This window comes from Amphiura filiformis, chromosome 2 (genome assembly GCF_039555335.1).
Source record: "Amphiura filiformis chromosome 2, Afil_fr2py, whole genome shotgun sequence".
Lineage (NCBI taxonomy): Eukaryota > Metazoa > Echinodermata > Ophiuroidea > Amphilepidida > Amphiuridae > Amphiura > Amphiura filiformis.
The window spans coordinates 12,437,506-12,462,186 of NC_092629.1; the positions used below are offsets into that span (position 1 = coordinate 12,437,506).

Genomic DNA, 24,681 nt, shown 5'->3' on the forward strand with positions numbered 1-24,681 from the left:
ACTTTGAATCCCTGATGACCAAGATTCTTCTTTGTTGCTACACATCATAGACCATCTTTAACCTGCAGTCAATCCAATCAATAGTCTGTATAGTCTTGTATATGTTATATACTAATAGATATTTGGTTAATTAATAGAATCCTGTTTGAATTGTTCTTATATTGGATTATGGTTAGGGTTAGGATTTGGGTTACCACGCAGTAACTCCACGCGGGTTTCGACTGCAGACAACAAGTTTAAAAAAAATTAAATTAAAAAATTTCAGAATTGTAAATTTTCATTACCATATGTGACCCCTCGGCTGACTGTTTTATTGATTTTTCACTACTTAAATGTCAAGTACTATAGACATGATATACATCATTTTTAAGCTAATTTTAAGCAGAATATTTTGGTTGAATATCTCAAAAATGATGATTGGCGACTTCAGGGCTCAGTTGTGCCGAGGGGTCACATATTTGGAATCAGCATGAAAAATGCATTAAAATGAGTACAAACAAGTCCAGTATTCGCCAGCGAAGTGGTTACATAACTCCCTGGTCACTGGATCATGCACCTTTTGGAATTGGTAGTACATGCCATATAGACTTTGTGTTGCGATCATTTCGATCGTGGTGCAGAACTCAGAAGTGTGATCCAGTTGACATAGTGATAAATTGGATTACACGTAACACTTCGCTGGCGAATTGGTTCAGAGGTTCTTGGGAATTGGCTCTTGATATTTTGAAAAAATATCTCAATACTTGGAACTGAAGACTATGGCCAGCACGCAGAGCATTAACATTGGGATTAGGACCCGGTCAGAGGGTATTCAAGCTTGGTTTGGATAGGGACTGGTGGCTCCAAGAATAAAATAAGTGAACCCATATCTAGCATTGGACTCATTACTATAACTATACCTAAAGCTTACATATTCTGTAAGTGTTAAAATAAATTGGCAGTTTTTATCAAATTTTCAGAAATTGTTGGCAAGTTTCAAAACCTTTTGATACAATGAGGCAAATAAATTGGAGCAATTTGTCTGAAGATTTTGAGAAATGTTTGAAAAATTACCCATGCATCCATATGCAGGCCTTATAAATCAACAATGCAACCCATATGTATGTAGCACATCCCGTACGTAGTACGGCCATTGATACTGAATCCCTTAAGTAATTAGGGTTATGTTTTCGGTCAGGATTAGGGTTAGATTTTATGATTAGGGTTAAGGGTTAGAATTTTGGCAAGAGTTAGAATAAGGATTATGGCAGGGGATGGTGATAACTTTTCTAAAGAGGCTCTATTTTTCCTGAAAATATGTTATCTTAAATCTAAATATAAAATGAAGCAGTAAATTTCATTTCAGATCCAAAATAAATCAATGTAGATGCATATCTGGTCTAGTTTCCGGAACTATTCCAATGTTATCAAGATTCAAAACTATCGCTTATTTTATCATCTATAAAATATCATCCACCATTTTAATATTATTACGGAAGAAAGTATTTCAAAGATTCTTAGATCACTTCCCACTGAAAAGGCCACTGGTCTTGATGGTGTCAATACTAAATTTCTGAAAGCTGGTGCTAGTGCTCTTGTTACACCTCTTGCTCATATTTTTAATCTCAGCCTTCAGACAGGTGTTGTTCCTGCAGTTTGGAAACAAAGTAGAGTGAGTCCTATCTATAAAGATGGGCCCGTAATGTCTCCAGCAACTATAGGCCCATCTCTGTTATTCCGGTGATCATGAAGATCTTTGAAAGACTTGTCTCACGATCAATTTTATGTTTTTTGTCACAAAATAACATTTTATGTCCTGAACAGGGTGGTTTCAGACCAAAACACTCAACACTCACCACTCTTGTTGATGTAACAGACTACATTTTAAATCACATTGATCGTGGTAGTTATGTGGGGGCCATTTTTTTAGACCTGAAAAAGGCCTTCGACACGGTCAATCACCCGATCTTGCTCTCGAGGCTTCAGAGTGTTGGTGTTTGTGGACTGGAACTACGCTGGTTCTCCTCATACTTGGGTGAAAGAAAACAGGCTACCAAAGTAGGTAATTCACTTTCTGAACTCGCACCTGTGACATTTAGGGGTACCCCAGGGTCAATCCTGGGGCCTCTTTTATTTACAATATATATCAACAATCTCCCTACAGTTGTCAAGAATTGCAAAATAAACCTTTATGCTGATGATACTGCCATTTTCTTTGCCAGTAAAAACATTGATGAAGTAAATAATGCATTGAATTCTGGTATGCAAAGTGTTGCTAAATGGCTTCACCAACATAGGCTCACATTGAATGTTAATAAAACCAAAACTATGCTGTTTGGATCTGCTCGTAAACTTGCATCCTCTGGTCCTCTTACTGTTCATATCAAAGATCAGCCCCTTGAATGTGTCCCACATTTTAAGTATCTTGGCATTATTTTTGATCAGCGGTTAACTTGGGAACACCAAGTTGATAAAATCTGCATGTCACTTTATAAATATATTGGTCTTTTTTACCGTATCAGAAAGTTTTTAGCTGTTGACACCCTGAAGTTGTTGTATACATCCGTTGTTTTACCTAAAGTTGATTATTGTGATCTAATTTGGTCAAATGCAGGCTTAACTCTCCTGAACAGGTTGGATCGCCATCAAAAACGTCTCGGTAGAGCAATCATTGGTGTCCCATGCGCACTCCAACTCATTTTGTCTTTGATTCCCTAAACTGGGAAACTTTTTCTGATCGTCGTAAATATCATATCTGTCTCAATGTTTTTAAATGTCTTGGGGGCTGGTACCCCCAACCTGTGCAATATTTTCACCAAGTGTATTGATGCTTATAGCAATCATACTCTCAGATCATCCAGACATCGACCGCTGGGAATCTGGTTATAAATAAGATGCGCACTGAGACTGGCAAGAGAACTTTCCTGTTCAGGGGGCTAAGGCCTGGAATGATCTTTCCCGAAACATCAAAAATCCCTTCCTGTCAATGCAAATGTTTTCAAGAACATATATACTAACTTGCAATAATATCTCTTTTATGTAGCACACTGTAAATATAATTATCATATGTTATTTAAATTTCTTGTACCTAGTATGTGTATAATTTATATGGTATTAATTTTATGACTTTTATGTATATTTTTAAATACTTTTAAATTCATGTTTGTTGTTTATCTGTGTTGTATCCTGGGCAGCAAGGGAGAACAGTGCTGGTCACTGATTGCATGTCCCAGGTTAAAGAAGAAATAAATAAATAAATAAATAAATAAATAAATAAACCATACCATACGGGATACATACAAGGCAAGCCTGTTTTTTTCTCATAATTTTGTCACTTTCACATCTGGAATCTGAAGCTTTGCTCATGTGAGCTTCATTGGTGCGTGTAATACGCCTGACATTTGGTTTCAGAACGTTTGCGCAATTGAGCGCATCGTATCATATACCGTTTGAATTCAGCCGTATGTGGCATTTTTCAACAACAATTTTGGATGCTACAATAATCAAAATGCCAAACTTTTGGCAACACCATGACTGGAAAGAGATATTTTTGCCTTTAACTCAATTTCAAATTTGCCGCCTTTGACATTCATGGACCATATTGTGTCACATAATTACAAGACTAAAAAAAATCCCAAAAGTATTTGGAAAATATGAATCATTTTATAAAGAAAGGATCAATGTTAAAAATAGCCAAAAAATATTTGTGCTTGTTTTTCTTAAATTTGTTGGTATTGTCCAAGTCTAGAAGTGCAAAATGTTTATAAAACAAATAATAATCACTGTATCAAAACCATGCTCTAAAGAGATTTTATTTTAGAACAGAGCAAATAAAATAATTATAAGCATTTCTAAATATCTTGCTGCTTGCCGTTTGTCCTAGCAAGGCTCATTTGACATTCTCACATTATCGATCAATAATTATAATATAATTAGTTCTCCTCATGTGCATCTTCCCTTCCATCTCCCAATTCCAAATACACCAGCTCAGACAATGTCAACAAACCAATGTCGTCATGATAATATAATAATGTGCCGAGCTTGACAAGAACAACATTTCATTTCATGTTGCTAATGAGATTCTGTTCCATACTCCAAGGCCAATACAAATATTGATAATCTTGAAAACTCAATCAATATCACCTCTTTATTTGAATGACCCAGAATTGGAAGATGGTATCAATTTTTGTAATCGTTTTAACCACGCATACAGATAATTATTGTCAATATAACGCCTTGGTAATTAGAACGACAAAGAAACGCGAGTTTTGTATCGTCTTTTTATTCATCAATAATTTAATAATGATGGCATGACTGAACAACACAGAAATAATTGTGTAAATTAGTATTTTACAACAATCAAAAACAATAATTCCTGTTTTTAACAGAACTTGTGCTGTTCTAAAGTAACTTTGAACCTCAAAAATCAATTTAACATTTTTTTTACCGATGCTTCTTTAATTGGTTTTAAAAAGTTCTTGCAGGATTGGTTGAACAGGTGTTTTCTGTAAATAAAGGAACTGTGAAATTTCCAAACTTATCAGTTTCTCTCTTCCAATGCCTTTTAGTTTTGGTACTTTAGTTTTATTGAAATATGTAAAGATATTTTTCTATAAAAACAATGAGTTTCAAAATAATTATAACATTAGCCAATTCCATTTAAAAACATGGAAGACTTGTCAAATCTTCAACAAGGACATTGCAGATTTCATATGGAATGTAGCCCATTGCACTTGAAATTTAATAGACAACTTTTTAGATTGAACTTTGTATTTCTGTCATTATAAGGTGCCAAACATCTGAAGACGCAATCAATTTAGGTATGAAGTTATCACAGTTGTGAAAAGGTGTGGTCATTTAGTGCCAATCTATGTAACAAGCACCTTGTGCAATGTATTGAATTAGACTTCTACGTCTGAATATTGTGACAGATATCAATATAATGAAGACGGCCAAGTTGCGTATATATCACAACAAGGCGTCGCCTGGTTATTTGTGCCAATTTAGGTGAACATGTAATTACATCTCCATTGGCTGTGGCTCCTTGGTCTAAGCTACCTGTCCGAACGATTGATTCCAAATTAGATTTTAATAGCACACAGCTGGGTCTTATCATGCGTATTAATTATCCGTGGTTGGATGCGAGAAGGTTGTATATGGTTTGTGATTATCACACACGTACGATCTTCTTGTGGTCAACCCTTCAAGACTTACCTGGTACTCTTGGTTATCGCAAGCTGTTTGACATTTAAATATGCATGCGTATAGGAGGTTTAATGTCAGCATACAAACAGCATCCATTTGATGAATTGCAGGTCCCTATACCCAGGGGGTGCAATGCCCCACAATGTACCCCCATAAATCGGCAAAAGGTCTACTACTTTGTGTGTATAAAAAGTAGCAAAATTGTTTTAGATAAATATACCCCAAATCATAAACTGTCTGTTGCCAGAAGATTTCTCTTGAAGCCGTGTGCATTTGGAAAATCTGCAAATTTGGAAAATTGACCAGATACTCGTGCTCAGTTTTACCATAACAGAAATCATTTTAGTGCGTAAAACTTGAAAATTGTAAGGTTTTGCTCATCTGCTTGAGCCTGGGGTGTGGGCATATTACGGATAAAGCATTTTCTACATTAAATGGATCCAAATCATTGTGCAATCATTATGTGATATATGTAGGATGACATCAAGAAATAGGCATTAAGTATTTTCAAGTGTGGTGACATTTAGCGGTTCATTTGAGATACATTTGTACTAGAGCTTGAAATTAACATGGCATGTGCTTCTTGATTGGAATTGAATAGGGCTTCAACTTTGTCAATAATGTGGTTTCCTTGTTTTTCTGCCCAATTTTTCCATTTCAGAAATACCTAATGACAATTTTAACAACTTAACTTATCCTTCAGTTTTAAGGGATTTGTACACAATTTTAAATTTGTTAATACTTTTGCTGGGATCTCTGAATGGGACTTTAAAACAAACTACATGCAGAAACTCTTACGTTTTACTGAGAAAGGTCTAAGTGGTTTTAACCTATGAAACATTCCTATATAATTGGTTTGGACATTTGTAATGGACTTAAATTTAGTAATTGAAAGAATACTAGAAGAGACTTCACATCCATAGCTCCTCATGTGTATGACGATGTCGGCTTCAACCTTACTAAACATCTTATCCTCACTTGGGAAAGCTTTTACTAATGGAAATCTTTGATGTGAAAAAATGAGCCGAACAAATTTTCACCGGTCAAAGTGTAGAGAGTTGTTTTTGGTTGATGAATTTAATGCATCTTGAGTGCATTGAAATGAAATGACGCATTTATTTTGTTGGTTGTTATGGTCAGGGATAATTGGCTTAGCGTGCAATTGTAACTTCCATCTTGCAGGTTTTGTTTCTTTTTTAATTTAATCATGCATTCATTTTTTCTGGTTCTGTGGAAGAAGAAGAATCATTTACATCATAGGCTGATAGCAACAGTGTATTGTGCACTTCATGGTTCAGTTTCTCCTACCATACATATTAACATGCGGGTGCCGACTGCAGACGGCAAGTTTCAAATTTTTCTAAGAATAAAAAATTTCAGAATTGTAACTTTTCATGACCATATTTGGAATTAGCATTAAAAATGCATTAAAATGAGTACAAGCAAGCCTAGTATTGGTTCAGTGGTTCATATGATAGCTCTTGATATTTTGGGAAAATATCTTAAAACTAGGACTTTGTTTATGTTGAAGCCTATTGTTAGATAAGGATGTTGATGACTCAGAAGTAGAAATAGGTGGTTACAATACTTATAGACTTGATAGACAAAATGGTAAAATACGGGGTGGAGTTTTATGTTATATTAAAAACAGTATTTTGTCAAAACAAAATGAGGATTTATATGATAATGATATTGAAGGTATTTTTATTGAACTTAATTTAACCAATACAAAGCCTATTTTAGTTGGCAGTATTTATCGCCCACCAGACTGTACTGTTGATTTTCTTGATAATCTTGATGATATATTTAAGAAATGTAACGATTTATATGATGATGTATATATTTTAGGAGACTTTAATTTCGATCAGGTTAAAATTGGTAATTTAAGAAAAGTGACAAGGTTGGCAAACAATTCTAATATGAAACAAATTATAACAGATTATACAAGAATAACCGAAACTAGTAAAACAAAAATTGACTTAATATTTGTATCAAAACCAGAACTTATAATCTCATCTGGTGTTCATAGTTTAGGTCTTAGTGATCATTCATTAATATATGCTGTAAGAAAATGTAATAAGTTGAAACTTCCACCAAAAATTGTAAGATCCAGGTGTTTCAAAAACTTCAATGAAGTAGATTATATTGATACAATCAAAAATATTGATTGGGGTAGAATATGTAATATAAATGATGTCAATGAAGCACTTAATGAATGGCAGTCTTCATTCAATGCTGCCTGTGACAAGCATGCACCATTTAAGGAAAAGAAAGTTAAAGGTTGTTTACCTGAATGGGTGAACAGTGAATTTTTGAGACTAAGTAAAGATAGGGACTACTATTTTTCAAAAGCACATAAGACAAATAATGCTGAAGATTGGAGTAAAGCAAAGTCTCTTAGAAATAAAGTAAACAATATGAAATATTCACTGAAAAAGAGTTATTGTAACGAGGCTATAAATAACAACATAAATAATAGTAAAAATCTTTGGAAAGCAATTAAGAAAATTATACCAAACAAAACATCAAGTATACCTACAGCAGTTGTTAAAAGAATGGTAATTACTCAGGTAATAAAAAGGATATGGCAAATGAGTTCAATGAGTTTTTCACTTCTATAGGTAATGAACTTGGGAGCAAATTTAATAATAACAATGATAATTATGTATGCACTTGTAATACTGTATGTTCTCATCAAAATGATAGTGTAAACAAATTTAGTTTTAGAGCAATATCTAATGAATTTGTTCTTAAACAAATAAGTAAAATGCAAAATTGCAAATCATCAGGATTAGATCCATTCAATGTAAGGTTATTAAAGTTGGCTGCGCCTTTCATCTCAAAATGCCTTGTTCATATTTGCAACCTGTCTTTGAATGGGTCTACTTTTCCTGATGCATGGAAGAAGGCTAAAGTAACTCCAATATTTAAATCGGGTGATAAAACTAATGTTAGTAACTATAGACCTATCTCTGTATTACCACTTGTATCAAAGATCATTGAAAGAGCTGTTCATGATCAATTATATGAATATATGAGTAATGTAGGACTATTATCAAATGCTCAATCAGGATTTCGTCCAAATCATTCCACAACAACAACCCTTCTAGATGTTCAAGATTACATTTTAAAGAATATGGATACAGGTTATGCTACAGGCGTTTTATTTATAGACTTAAAGAAAGCATTTGATACTGTAAATCATGATATTCTGATTAGGAAACTTAAACAATATGGGGTATGTGGGGATGAATTATTATGGTTTACATCATACTTAAACAACAGAGAACAAACTGTTAATGTTAACTCCACTTTTTCTGACTTTAGGCCAATTGATATTGGTATTCCTCAGGGCTCAATTTTAGGTCCTTTACTGTTTATAATTTTTGTTAACTGTTTACCTAATGCTGTGTCTGAATGTAAAACTGTAATGTATGCAGATGATACCTCTTTAATGTGTAAAGCTAAAATGAATCTGATCTTAAAATTCAAATGGAGTCATGTCTAAGTAGGGTAGCTGAATGGTTCAAAGTAAACAAACTCACTTTAAATGTTGAAAAGACTAAGTTTATGATCTTTGGTACAAACAAAATGCTTGAAAAGTTCAACAATGTACATTTAATATATAACAACAATGATATTGAAAGAGTAGATGAGTTTAAATATCTAGGTGTGAAATTTGATAGCAAGCTGTCTTGGTCAGCTCATGTCGATAATGTTAGTAAAACTATTTCCAAAAGAACTGGCATAATAAAACGTATAAAATATTTCCTTCCATACAAAACCACTGTAATGTTATCCAATGCTCTTGTTATTCCCCACTTTGATTATGGAAGCATGGTCTGGTCAAATTTTAGTGTAGAGTACCATAATAGGCTTCAGGTACTTCATAATAATCTAGCTAGAATAATTCTCTCAGCAGATATAAGGACACCAACTAATGATTTAATGAATACATTGCAGTGGGTTAAACTTGATCAAAGATGGCATAATACTCTATTAATGACTGTTTTCAAATGTTTAAAGAATGAATATCCATCGTACTTATCTTCTCAATTTGATTTTGTTCATGATAACCATAATCATATAACTAGAAATCATACTTCTAATACATTGATTGTACCAAAATTTAAATCAAATTCAGGTCAACGTACTTTTCATGTCAGGGCAGCCTATGCATGGAATTCTTTGCCACCGACAGTAAGAGCTCAGATGCAAAATATGACTTTAGGCCAATTTCAATCAAAAATTAAAGAAATTTAGGCCTGTCTTTTTCTATATTTTATTCATTTACTTGCTTGATTTTGTATATAAATATAATTATTGTATTTCTGTATTTTGAATCATGGTATTTATAATTATCTTGTAATTGATGGTACCATTATACTTATTTGTAATATATTGTAAATATGTTGTAAATACTGTATGATACTTTGTAAATATTGTGTATCGTAATATATTTTGTTGCTATATAACATGTATCAATGAGGGCCTGCTTGAAAAGCAGTGCTTGTCACTGAAGCAGTATAACCCTCAATAAAGAAAGAATAAATAATAATAATAATAATTGCTAGCACACAGAGCGTTAAGTATGACACTTTAGAATTATCCATTTGTTACAAAACAGATTTTTTGTTTATTTAAATATAATTTATTCCATTTCAAAGAGTAGAATTTTAAACCCTGCAATGTTTACACTTTCCATTTCACAGTTCTCAATTGAAAAGTATGAAAATAAATTTTAATTGAATTAATTGGAACTAATATTCAGTACATAACAACTGCTCAGTGCCAGAATCGGGTAAGTGCAATAGCTGCCCTGTGAACATTTGACAATTTACACACAGTATATTGTACTCATATATGACAACTATTGTGCTTACCCACTTCTGGCACTGAGCAGTCGGTAAGAAACATAGCAAGCTGGGTGTGGGAAGAAGTCATAGCATATGGGTCATGGGTGTTCCCATCCCAGATGAAGCAACGCACCTATTTGAAATGTTTCCAAAGAAATGAACCAATTTGTCAACTTATAGGAAGTTGACCTGTCTCCCCTAATTAATATGTGTAACATGGTAGCACAGGTACATACACAGATACCTACCTGTGAACAGTTTAATTTGACAACTTTGAAATAAAAATAACTTGTACCTGCGTCATTGAAGAACACTTCTTTTCACAAACTTGATGTATCAGTTTTAGGTTGACTGAAACAAATATTGTGTGTCTTAAGTTTGTTTGAAATATTTCAAACCATGAGCATGCACTGGGAAATCTTATAGCTCAATTCCTAATGTTCACTTCATCGACTCTATCTCGCCAATTAGAAGTACCAACAGAATCTGGATGTCTGGGACTGCGCCACAGAATTAGAGAAGGAGAACCGGGATTCCCTATAGCGCCACGTACAATCAAGCCATTAGCTATGGGGAGAAAATTAGGGGTATTCGGGTCCTTGTCGACGGTGCGTGGAGACGAACAATAACAATTCTGCATCACATCTTGCATTTGACGTGTTTCAGTATGAAGTGTGTCAAATTACCCTTAGTATGCGATGTCGCGCTTGCATGATAACGAATGCCTTGAGAGCAATGACAAAAACACATTCCGAATGAAAGAATCATGTCAATTAGACGATCTTTAGGTTGTTTTTGTTGTTGAAAGGGATTCAATCATGTTTACCGTTGTTCATCGCCAATTAACAATGATACGTCCGCGTCGTCTGCATGATTTACTTCGCGAGGGCAGGTGGCAAACGCTATAGCTGCCCTCGCGAAGTAAACCATGTGGATGCATCGATTGAATCCCTAAGTGTAACACAGCAGCTTTAATAGGTCCCTAAATCCAATACAGGTAGTTGTTTTAGGAAGGCAATCTACTTCTGTTCATCAAGATGTGTAACACAGTAGCTGGCATAGGTCCACATCTACTAGTGACTAATGGTTTGAGTTTAATGGCTTAAAATAAAAATAACCCGAACCTGCCTCTGTCTTTTAAGACTGTTTCCTTTCAAGAACTTGGTCAGTCCTTTCCAGATTTGTCAAAACTCATAATTCATATTGGCCAAGCTATTTTTAACATCTTTGTTGAAAGTTGTATTCAACAATGTTATATAAACTTTTGATAAAGTCATACATCATAGGTTTGATTGTGAATTGAGACAGACTACTTATATAATGTGTGGTTTCTCTCTTAATAAAAATTCCTTTAAAAAGGAATGGGGCGCCCAATGGGAGCTTGTGATGTGCTGAAATGTAACCACTTAAAGATACTAGAAGATCTCCTGGGGTGGCCACACAAGTTTCATAGTGTACGCATGCGTGACCAGAAAAACATTATGTGTCCTTTTCAAAGATTGAACATGAATCCTGTTTAGGGGGTCATAAATGCCTGTTTTCAAGAAAAGGGTTGTTTTTAAACTGATGGTGCATTTAGGGGTCATTTTAATGATCCTGCTATTTCACAAACTGTGTTTCCCTGGCATGTTTCCTCGGCTTGATATAGGAACATCGCTCAAATATAAATATTAGAAAATTATAAACAAAAACATGCACTCTCAGGGTTTTCGATCAAAACCCTGCAAGGGTGTGGTACCTTTCAGATAAAATCCTGCTTAGAGTATCTTTCGGGTACAATCCTGATCAGGGGGTCAAATTTGTCGCAAAACCACACTATGTTCCGGTTTATGGATGTTTTTTGCTCTTTAGGGTATATTTTGAAAATGTCAGGTCACACATGGATACACTGATGAAACTTGAGTGCCCCCCCCCCAAAAGGAACTTGTACAAAGTAATAATAATGTCATTTAATGTAGTGAGGTGATGCATCCTGTTGCAAAGGATTATGGGAAAGGCAAGATATCTATTTCGAATCTACGGTTTGTTCTGGATTTAAATAAGTTTCCATTGAAAATAGCAATCGCTGTATAGAAAAACTAAAAAAAGATTTTATAATTTTGTTTTTTCCACAACGTGAACTTTGGAAAATATTCTATGGTTTGCTGTTGTAAATTAAATTATCTTTCAGTATGTTATTTTTGTGTTACCATACCAACCCTCCTCACAATGAATCAAGTTACAATAATCCATATAAATCACTCAAAATAATCATCTTAATGAAGGAGCAATTCAGATCCTATGGTACAATCTATAAGCTTATTTTAAGCCAGCAATCGCTAGCATCTTCTATACATCATCACCTGTCTGACAGAACATGGTGTTGATGTACAGAAGTCGCCAAGTGGCTGCTCCCCAAGTCTGGAACGATTTCAATTTTTCAATTCCGTACTGCGGCAGCAATCATGATGAATATATATTGCGCCATCTGACAAGACAATTATGATTTCAGTTTTCCACGTTTCACAGTTACTGATAACAAGTTCTAAATGGAATCGTCGTTTTGCATGGTTGTGGTGTACGTGACTGGTACAATTCGATGACTATTTTCCTTCATAAGAAGTTGAGCAGAAAATTTGTCCTAAGGCAATTCATCAGTTGTGTCTGCCACTTTGAAGCCTTCTTCCAAGTGCTATCAATATTAGTCAATCTTAATGTTATGGACAACATTAGTATATTCTTTTATAATTGGTGACGACTCAGAGCATCTTGGAATGATGTAAAATCATTAGAATGGCATGCCCTCTAGTTGCACTTTGAGTAATGCGTGACTAGCGCTTACGCTTCTAAGAACTTAAATGATTGTAAGTTGGAAATTTATTGACATGCACAGTATAGAAAACCCAAATAATTTATTGCCAATAAGCCAAACAAATTATTATAGTCAGTGGCCTGTTAGAGTAATTAGTAGGCCTATATAGTCTGGTTATAGTATGTACAGCTCTTTTCAGAGCCAATATTTTGTCAGTATGGTTTCAATGTTTATTGATTTATGTTTATATATCCCAGGTATATACATGTATGCAGATGCACCAACAAAGTCTCCCTGAATTTCAAGGCCTGATGTCATTGTTCTTGCTCATCAGATTTGTAGATGATTTGTAATGCTTTAAACTTCACCAATTCTAACAAAATGCAATACTGCTATTGGACAGTGGAGTATGTGGTCATCTTCTGTTCCCTCAAGCCTATCAATAGACCGGTTTGTTACCTTCGATAAACATTGCTCATAATCACCTCATCTACAATAGCTGATGTAGTGGAACGTAAAATGATCTTATATTCATAATACAGGTTTTTCATGCTATACCTATCAAAACATACTTTGACAAAGGGCTATTCCAATAGAAATCCATACTCCCCCTGTGGAAGAAAAGACCTTTTCTGTGTGTGAGTTTTAAGTACACATGTTGGTGATTCCATTTGAAATTTACACTACCTGTGTGGAAGATTAAGGTCATGTCTTCCTTAGGGGGTATGAGGATTTCAACTGGAATAGCCTAAATGGTCACACAGAATAGACAACTGGATGTCATCATAAACCATGCATGGTTGGGTATGACCAAGGAAGAGGTCACTAAAGGATATATGAAAATATGACACTTAAACATGCTCATCTGCCAGAACACAGATGCTTAACTCCGGTAGGCCTATGTTTGTACAGTTATGGAATGACCTTTGAATATTTGGGTACAAAAACTCATACTCCTCAACTTTGGAGCTAGGGTTGTTCAATGAGGATTAATGAACTCTGCATTGGAAGTGATACAATCGATTTGGTTCCCCGGTTTGGTTCATATAGTAATGATATATAATGCAATAATAATGATAGCATTTGAGACAATGTGAGGGGAACCGGAGACTAAGGGACTTATCAGATTTCATGCTCTGCACATGGCCGGAGGATTTGAAGAAAAAAAATCATCAAACTTAAAATTGTGGCCAAATAATTTTGTCTCAAGAACTGCTGACTGAAGACTATGCATCCTTGTACTTATATTTTCATGTGGATTTCAAATCTGGTCATTTATGTTTAAAATTTTAAATGTTGACAATTTTTTCACAAAATTAAGCTCTGTTTCTGCTTTTGGCATGGAAAGGGTGTAAATACTTGTGATTGTAAGATTGGTAGGCAATGATCATTCCACCTTCTTATTGTCTACCAATCTGCATGCAGGCAGATTTGTAATTTTCCCCCAAATATCAATGGCTATATCAAGACCAATAGAATTAATGCTAGGTGATGTGAAAGCTTGTGTGGAAGCTTCAAATTTGATTATGAAAACCTGAAAATTCTAAAATGTTAAGCATTGTTATAATAAAGGTCTGCTGTTGTCTATTAATGTCTATTAATATACTCAAAAAAGGTTTAAAAACAAGTGTTGCAAAGATGGGTAGACTGCAGGAACAACCACTGGCAAGGCTGTAGTGTGTCGGTTGAACTCTTGATGCCCAGAGCTTTTGACTGGGATATGAGGCAAGTTAATGTGTACAGAATGCAGATAGGCAGGGAGGAGTTAGAGAAAACATGTTATGGGCATCTCAACTACAATGAGGTTGGGTATGTGTTCATTTTGGAGAAAACTTACCTTTTTAAGAGAATGGGTTTCTTTGCACCAGGGTGCACCTATTCAGAGACTTGCTCACCTCTCAAATGTCTATTTGGAGTTGTGCAGATCAGTGCACCACCAGGACACTGGCAATGCCCAGTGTGTCAGAAGTATTGGTGGTACAAGTTTATGGAACAAACTACATTCACAATACTCAAAATACAAATGTGTATGAGATTTATAGACATGGCTAGTAGCTAGTAAAAGTGGTTAAGGCACAGGTCTCATAAACCTGAGGTCCTGGGTTTGATTTTCGGGTGGAATCACTTTTTATACTTGTCTACTTTATTATTTGTGACAGCAAACCTGCAACCTGGTGAAAAATTGTGTTTATCATATGACTAGTACATCTTCTGCTAGTTGTCCATATCCTTTTGTTTAAAGTGGAACAATGTCCCTTTGACTGATGGGCTCATGTGAGATTACATACTAACGTACCTTTAGTGTGAGTGAACGGACGTTTCAGTTTCCTGCATTGCAAGATGGCCTACGGCCACACATTATTCTATGTCTGCATTCATTTGGTCATGCAATCTGTCTCATTTATTTTAAATACTGAGTATCTCCATAAGTATGAAGACAGACCAGGACTCCCAGCTTTGTTTTAATGCATTCATGTTTCTCTGAATCATGTCAATGTGGCCTGCACCCTATTCCTGGTAGTCTTGCAACTAGGCATGTTCACAATAATATTATTATCATCTATCGCGATAAATTTTCATTATCGGGATCATAGGCAATGCCATTGGCAATACCAGCAATGGCGCCAGCAGATACAGACTAACAATATTTAACGATATTTTCATGTTTTTTCAAAACAGAAACTTGGTCAAATCGCCATTATCGATTATCGTGATGAATTCTGCTGGCGATATACAATATTGAAAAAGTGGCGATGAACATGTCTACTCACAACCCCAAATTATATGTGTCATATAGCTCACATGTTAGGTATCTCATGGGCAATACTGTCTTTCTTACAGTACCTCTGATTGGTTAATTACATTATACTCATTCGAGTAACCGATCAAATCTATAGCTTTTAGATCTCTTGGCACTTTTAAGCTGAACATCCTTCAGTCATTCTTATACCCTATCACCGATTGGCTCAATATATGGTACATACCTCTTTGTAACCAATCAAAATCGTTCTTAGAGGCTGATAATTTGACTTCATAAAGATTTTCCTTTTCAGGTCTTCAGGTGTTACCTATATATTGACTAGGTTACCTGGTTACCACGGACACTGTTCCCTTTACTGATGACATAAGGAAATTGACTTGTTTGGAAGTCGTTATGGTGATTTCTTTGTATGAATGAGGTAGTATTGTACTGCAAAATATTATCCAGAAGTGATTTTAGGTCAATAACATTACATGGTCTGATACCAAAATGTTGTCAAGCTATCCAGACCCTATATTAGGTCAATAACATGGTAATATGAATGAGATGCTGTCCAGTTGTTACCCACCAGCCACTAAGAATCATATGGGACTGTAGTGCAATGGGATAAAAAAAATTTCCATTTGAATTCCACGCTTGTGGAAGATTGAAGAAAGGTCTTCTACTGAGGGAGTATGTTTTTCAAATGGATTTGTCTAGGTTTAACTATTTTGAAGCACATTCTTTAATGTATGTGGCTTTAACTATATCTTCCACATCTGGAGTGAGTATTTCAAAGTTATCCAATTGTCTATTCTATTTGAAACCCATACTCCCTCTGTAGAATACTCTTGCTAAATCTTACATTTTCTCTGACGGTAGTGGGGTTAATGTGGCAACACATCCCATGACCCATTTTCAGTGAGTGCCCCCGTAAGTTACAATGAAGTCGAAAGTTGCATAGTACCAGTATTCATAGAGATGGCTAATAATACAATGCTGAATACAATGCCTACCTGACACAAATCTGTTTTCTTTGCATGAGTAATATAGAACAGTAAGATCTGCTCCGATCTATTGTGTATGACATTTCCTTCCCATAGGTATGATAGAAAGTCTGAAATAAAACAGGTTCTGTCAGATTCCTGGCGATGATGTCCAATGTTAGAACATTATGGTTGTCTTCAATAAACTTGTATGTCGTCATGCAGGTATGATTGAAAGTCACTGAAAGAAAAACAGGTTTCATTAGATTCCTCTCGATCCTGTCCAATGTTAGATTTAAATAGACTTGTATGTTATTAGATGTATGGTTTGGATATTTCAACATACACTTGCTGGCAGAGTAGAACGGCACTTGTTTACATTTTGAGAGCATACACAGTGTAAACATGAAACTGGGGTTCTGATTGGCTAATTTAATCGCCCGACTATCATAACAACAGACAAGTAATATAATTGGCCGATTGTTTGTCAAAAAAAGCGATCGGCGCAGAGCAGCGCTCAACAAAGCTCGGCGTATGTCGCTAATTACTTCTCTGGAAGCTAGTGTAGTTGTAGCTGTAGGTATTGCAACTCATGTATCTACATCTCTTTGACTTGGTTTCATCATTAATTAATTGTATAGATTTCAATATAGACTTGTATGATAATGGTTAATTGTTTGGTATATAAGTATGATAGAAAGCCACTAAAATCTAAAATCATACCGATTCTATCAAATTCTATCAGAATCGGCCTGATGATGTCCAATGTATAGGCGTGGTATAGATTTCAATAGACTAAACATATGTCATAGATGATATGGTTTGAAATATAACTATAATAGGAAGTCTTTGAAAAAAATCAGGTTCCATCAGATTCCTGGCCAAGATGTACATCCAATAGAAATGGATTCTGGATTTCAATAGACTTGTATGTCAGCAGAGATATTGTTTGAATGTTTCAACATAGTTATTGCCGTAGGGCATTGCAACTTGAAATCAAATGTGTCTGCATCTCTACAACTCAGTCGCATAATCATGAATTGGAACAGAAAAAAATACATTTGTCTGTCTATTACTAAGAAAGAAAGAACGGTAGCCCCATTACCTACTTTACATGTCTATTACTAGTGATATAGCAACATTGATGATTTCTTATGCCAAGGTATATGATATGGTTTAGGTCACTTCCATCTGGGAAATTTCAGTTGTCTTATCACTCCCAATTAATAACAAGGGGCTACTGTTTGGGGATTTAGTATTTTTAGGCCACATAACCAGGTAAATGTTATAGAGCAAGAGATTGGGTGATTCCTGGGAATCTGTGTCACAAATGTATTTCATCATCCAATAGAGAAAGTGCTCGGTTGGTCAAACTGACAGTTTATAGTAACATAGCCATCCCAAAACATGTTATTGACATTGTAAGCCAAATTTTAAGAAGACTGCTAAGGTAGAAAAAAGCATGTCATGTAATTTTATACAACTTGACATTGATGCCACATAGGTGTGTAATGTCAATGTCATAGGTAATGACAATGGGCTATTCCAGTTGAAATCCCTACACCCCCTGTGAAAGACATGACCTTAAATATTCCATACAGGGAGTGTGAATTTCAAATAGCGTTGCCTAAATTGGCGACTCCAATTGAAATCCCCCCCCTCGTTTGGGAGATTAGCCATGTCTTCTTAGGGGGCGTATGGATTTCAACTGGAATAGTCCATTGTTACCACCTGTAATTTGTGACATTGACATTACATGCTGATGTAGCATCGAAGTCAAGTTGTATGAAGTTTGGCTTACAATGTCAATAGCATGTATTGGCGATGTTACTACAAAACTGTCAGTTTGACCGAGCACTAGCTTTTAACTTATTCATGTTACTATAGAATGGTGAAATACATTTCTGACACAGATTCCCGTGTGGGCACTTAACTTAAATCTTTGTAGGGGTGTGTAATGCAGAATGTCAGACTTTGGGAACTGAGAACTGATTTCTCTGAACTGAAATATTGTCATACTTTTGGGTCCCAGATAGTGAACTTAAATTGGGCTATAAACTACAATATTGCGGCCACCTGCACAGGAACACTATCGCCAAGGTACCGGTCTGGTACACACAGGGGTAATGCTGCTACTGCGCAGTGCAGGACCCACCAGCAGTGGCACTGCACTGGAGTGGTACTGCACTATTACTATACTGGTAGTCCTATGGTACTGGACTGTACCAGCCAAGTACCTTGGTGACGTTACTTGGTGACGGTGGTGTACCTTTGCTGGCAGCCTCAATAGGAATCTGGTAGTGTATTTGAAGTTGTAGATTATTTTGCTCAATTGGTGCTAATAAACTGAGGCATGATCCCAAAACCGGGTTCTTAGAAGGAGTGTGTGTGGGTATGTACAAGTCTCTGTGTTTCAAGTTCAAACTTGAATATGCATGATTTGGAACTGGGGTCTTTGTAGTGTGTGTTGGTGACTTGGTGTGTACAAGACTTACAAGTGTCTATGTTTCAAGTTTATGTTTTTAAAGTTTAGATGCCACATCAAAACTTAACAACATACAAATTCATTCTATTACAGGGCCATAACAAGGTTGTAAAAATGTGGGGCAGTCATTACAAACGTAGGGCAGCCAAAATACAAATATATGCCCAAATTGAAATAAAGATATAAAGAAAACATAACAAATTTCTCAAAATGTGGGGTGGCCGCTTGCTATGACCCTGTTATCCTATCTTGCCAATTCTATCTTTGCATGTTATGCATTATGTTCATATTATCATTCTTCATCACACTCGTCATAATTATTCATGTATTCTTCTTGACATTTTTATTTTTCTGCAGGTTATGCAGTATGGCATTGTGAAGGGGTGCCAGCAAGATGGTGGCCGGAGGCAGGGCCAGATCTCAGTGCCTGTGTGTCTGTGTGGGTGCAGAACATCACCAGACTCGTAAGTACAATGACCCAAAATATCATCAATTCCCTTTGCATGGTTCAGTAACCTACATTTGCCAGTATGGTTTTCAAATTTGACCTTGTGATGTAGAGAATGAGTTTTGATACCCGATTGCCACAAGGTCATTGCAACAATACGCACTTGTTAGGGTTGGTGAACCATGCCATGGGGTTTGATGGTATATTATAAAGCATGATTCTTTTTACACACAAAAAAGTATACTTTAAGCATGCAATGCCTTTAGTTACATTGTGGCATGCTGCTGATTGGCTGCAATCTGGGGATTACGGTTGCCAACAGTACAAGTCACAAAGAAGGCAAATGTTAATGGCGAGGATGTACTCCTTGTGAAAGGAATGATGCTTTTCATTTTAGTTAGTTTTACATAGACTAAAAATATATGCAGACCATTCACCAACAGGCAAAGTACAGCATCATCTGTTAATTAGGGCCAATTATTCCATGTAGCACACATACGAAAATGTGACACCCATTCTGCGCTTGTCACACAGTTGTTTTTTCAAAGCAGTTTCGACATCTTTCTGGTAAACATACATAGGCATGGTAGAGCTGATAATAAACCCTAATACAGCTCCATGATAGCCACAAACGATGTGTGCATGATTTGTTAGACACAGGCGTTCAAACGATCAGCCCTCATGAATATGCAAGAATTCTCAGCATACAAAACAGAAGGAACTTTGCCTGTTGGTTAATGGTCTGTATATTTTTCTGTCTATGTAGTTTTGTTTCCACAGCCTCTGGTTGCTCTTCTCACAGATACAAATGTTAATTACATCTCTCTCATGACTATGTAGCAAAAATCCTGTAGAATTCTCAGGCAAAGTCTCAGACCATCCATAAATGTACACAGCCATGAGATTCATTCTGAATGTATGTAGGATGTCATCAGCATTTAGTATCAGTGTGAGAGGCGCAGCCAATGCATGATCAACCTATTTGAAATCTGCTGACGATGAATTGCGGAATGCGGACAAAGCTCAAGTGAAACAGAAGCGGACGAACGGCAGTCGGACAGCCTCAGTTGCAACATGTCACATGTAAATAAATAAAACATGCTCCTTCAAATATTCTTAATGCAAATTTTGGACATAAAGAGCATATATAGTCAATGGAATTCATACAATGATGACTTTAGAATTATGATTACTTAACATTTTTTTTTTTCAAATTCAAGTATGCATGCATGCATGTTTACTATACTCCTATGACACACAATGTCTTCTTGAGTGTTTTTTAGGTTTATTGCACCTAACTTGTAACTTCAAAATGTTCTTGATCATTAAACTCATTTTGAGCCCTCCTCCAACAATGAAAACTCTATTTGTGCCCTCCTCCAACAATGAAAACTCTATTTGTGCCTAGGGTCTCTGCATTTGGGATACTTTAAGTTTGATAAAATACAATGCATGACTTGCATGCTGAAGGAAATGTTTGCCTTACGACCACTATAAGCTGATGTGTATCCCAGTGATTGAACTCCTCTAAAATGGAAGTATTGCAGCTACCAAAATAATTCAAATGTTTAGTTCAAAGCTATAAGTCAAAATTGAAGGAAAAGAAGAAAGATTTTCTGCAAATTTGTAACGAAAAAAAGAAATCCAGTGATAGTGATAATGAGTGCGGCAGACATCTCACTTTTCCCAAATTAAATCCTTTTTTTCCCCTGACATTTCCGCTAAAATTTGAAATATATGCACAACTGCTGCATATTTCACCAGACAATGTGGATTCTTAGATTCTGCTTCTAGTTCTTGGGACTATTGGGCTATTCCAGTTGAAATCCATACACCCCTGTGACATTTATCTCCCACACAGTGGATGTAGATTTCAGTCACTCATCAGACCTCATTTGAAATTCACACTCCCTATGTGGAAGATTCAGGCTATGTCTTCCATAGGGGGTGTATGGATTACAACTGGAATATCCCATTTCATGAACAGTTGCCTCAATAGTAGACATGTAAGTACACACTAAAAACTACGGGGTTATATTTTCCGTGGTCATTTTGAATTGACCACGTTTGGGGTTGTTTTGACCCTTCAAGGGGTTGTACTGTTTTAATTTGACCACATTCACGAGGTCATTTTAGCCACGACGAACGTGGTCAAAAACTTAGTGGTCATTTTGCCGATACCGTCGGCGCATTGATATCAGTTTCAATCTTCCGCTTTGAAAATCTCAATTCATAAATGAGTTTAAACATGAGCTGCAATTAATGTTTGTTGATTAATAAATAAAACTAATTTTTTGACCGAAGTTACCAAATTTGTCAACTTTATAATGACTTGCATTTGAACTATTTGCACACACGGTGTGCATCGGCTCACGTGGTCACATCAGCGCCATATTTGTTCTGATTGTGCAGCTCAGCGGATTGTCGTGTGTGCTTGTCTGCATGATGGAATATGAAAAGTTAGTTGAAAAGTGAGACTGCAAGGATGCATAGACCCTTGTCTATGCACGCAGATTCATTCAATTTCATGCTGTCGTGGCTGGTGTCTTGGCTGCAGTTGTTATAAGCTTATATCATGTAAGCTTATAATACGTGAACTGTCATAGGCGATGACTGACTGTGTGTGAGTGTGATACACAGATGCATTTTGCAGTTTGCTGTTTATGTAATGCTTTCTCTGTGCAGAAACACACTTATGTCCTGGTGGGACCAGCATGACCATAGGCCTACTAAAAAATCCAAACAACCCCTAAATGTGGTTATTGAGTAACCCTATAAAACAACCCTTTCAAATGGGTCATTTCATTTGACCCCGAAATGAGGTCATTAAGTAACCCAATAAGGCAACCCTTTTGAAGGGGTCATTTCATTTGACCCCGAAATGTGGTAATATATTTTGACCCCAATGGGGTTACTATTTGACCCAAATACGTAGTCATTGCAATGACCCCGACCAATGGGGTCAAAATGACCCCGTTAGTGGTATGGTGTTTAGTTGATAACTATGCTGGGGTCAAAAATGACCCCGTTTGGGTCATTTTTTGACCCCGTAGTTTTAAGTGTGTACTCATTTAAATAATGAATATTTTAAACTTGGAAGTGAAAAATGTAACATTTTTGCAAGAAATTGTAATTTCTTTAATTCTGTGGTCTCAACTTGCTCACATGCCATTGTTCATGTAGAAGGGTTAAGTTGATGTAATAACATGGATAACACCGTGTGACCATGTTTGTTCCGATGTAACATATTTAGAATATCGACTGCTCAGTGCCAGAAATGGGTAAGTGCAATAGCTGCCATGTGTAGCTGCCATGTGGATGAGTACAATATACTCTGTGTAAATTGCAAAATGTTCACAGGGCAGCTATTGCACTTACCCACTAATGGCACTGAGCAGTCGATTGGCTCACAGCAAAAAACTACAAGGAGGGTGATTCCCCATGGATGCTTATTATATTGGATCTCAATATGCTCATCTATTATGGCACAGTTCTTGATCACCATATACTTGTACACTCACATCACAAATTTGCAAAATATTGGGTACATAAACTCATACCCCACAACTCGAGGTACACTCTTGAGCTATTACTGTTGAATAGATACAATTGAACTATGCAACAGGTCATGAGGCTATTTTTGTTCATACTGTAAGGGGGTAAGGAAATGAGAATAGGGCCATTGACATCAGAAATTGTTTTATTTGTTGTGCCAACTGTGTGTGTTATGCCACAAGGCAATATGTTGAATTGTCAAGATTTAGAGCGTCTAAATCGGTTACAATCAATTAGATTCATGATAGTCAAAAAATGTTCAAGTCATTGCAACTAGGCTATGTGTAGGAACAGCACAGAGGAACCGGTCTCAAATATAAATGAGTCTTCTTATTACAGTGCAGTTTGTTTGGGCATTCAAAACTGAAATAGGTTTTTTTTATTTTAATTTTTCATGAACAGATTGTAATTTTCTGCCATATTGGGGCAAAATTGATTCTTTATAATATGATAAAAGTGCATACTAAATATGCATAGTAAGAGAAGACCTGGAAGGCAAATAACATCCTACTTGTCTTATGTACAAAAACTGTTGGGGGAGTTTGACAACTTTTTACTGCCAGATGCCATTACCGCTTTGGCTTCTAATCGTAGTACATGGAGAAACGTTGTAGTTGCCTGCTTCGCAGCTGAATGAAATGAATGAATGAATTACACCAAGTCATCACTGCATCATGTATGCATAAAAGATGTATACACATTTACTGTTTTTTAACGAGCCTGATTCACTTGAAGCAAGTGAATCTTGAACTCAGATCATCAAGTGACTTCTTTGTTCATCTTCTCTCCTTTTTCATTTCTTCTTTCCCTACCGATAGCAAAAAATCTGTTGGGGTTAAGGTTTGGAATGATTTGATTGAGGGTATTTGCACTGAGCTGACATATGGCAAAACAGTGTAGGAGAAGAAAGAAAATCAACAAAATGGGAAGAAATATAAATTTCCATTCTTAAAGTGTAAATTTCTGTATTTGAAACTGGTTTCTAATCTTCCAAAGGAAGGGAGGAATTCCAGGGAGAGGTTTCCTTGCATGGGTTATTGCTGGACATCACAGGATTCATGCATGTCACGTCTGGCGGATGGAATCTAGTGATGACACAGGCTAGCAAATGGTATCTAGACCATTATAGGATAAGATAGGAGAGTGAAGTAGGAAGTCAGATTTCAGAAGTTTTGATTGAAAAAAAACAACTAATGCATGAGAATCGGATACTTGGTGAGATCTGCACCCTTTTGCCTTGTTTGTAATGGTTATAATGGGTCATGATGGGATGAAAGAGAGAGCATCATTACTTCGTTGGGCAGAAAAAAACTTATTATGTGCCTTTAGCCCCTGAACATGTTTAAAGCAAAACCTCTTATGTAACTTGTTGGCAGTTTTGCTTTAAACATGTTCAGGGGCCAAAGACACAAAGGAGATTTTTCCTGCCCAATCCTCTTACTTTCCATCAATCAATATGTATGAACCTAGGGAAAAAGAAAGCTTGAGAAAAGGATATTTGGTGAGATATGCACCTTTTTGCCTTGTAATGGTTGAGATGGGTCACCATGGGGTGAAAGAGATTACATTATTAAAAGAAACCTCCTTTTCATCTATAAACTCAGAAACCCAGGGTAATAGAAATCATGACAAAAGC

At 36.0% G+C, this 24,681-nt stretch overlaps 1 protein-coding gene across 11 annotated transcripts in view; it reads left to right on the forward strand.

Annotated features, from left to right (window-relative positions):
• LOC140145892 (adhesion G protein-coupled receptor L2-like) overlaps positions 1 to 24,681 on the forward strand; it is a 217,448-nt gene that overhangs the window by 128,674 nt on the left and 64,093 nt on the right. For all 11 annotated transcript variants that reach the window (XM_072167599.1, XM_072167605.1, XM_072167607.1 and 8 more), the window contains one exon: positions 19,400 to 19,506. In XM_072167599.1, the coding sequence (XP_072023700.1) occupies positions 19,400 to 19,506 (107 nt within the window). The remainder of the gene's footprint in view (positions 1 to 19,399; positions 19,507 to 24,681) is intronic.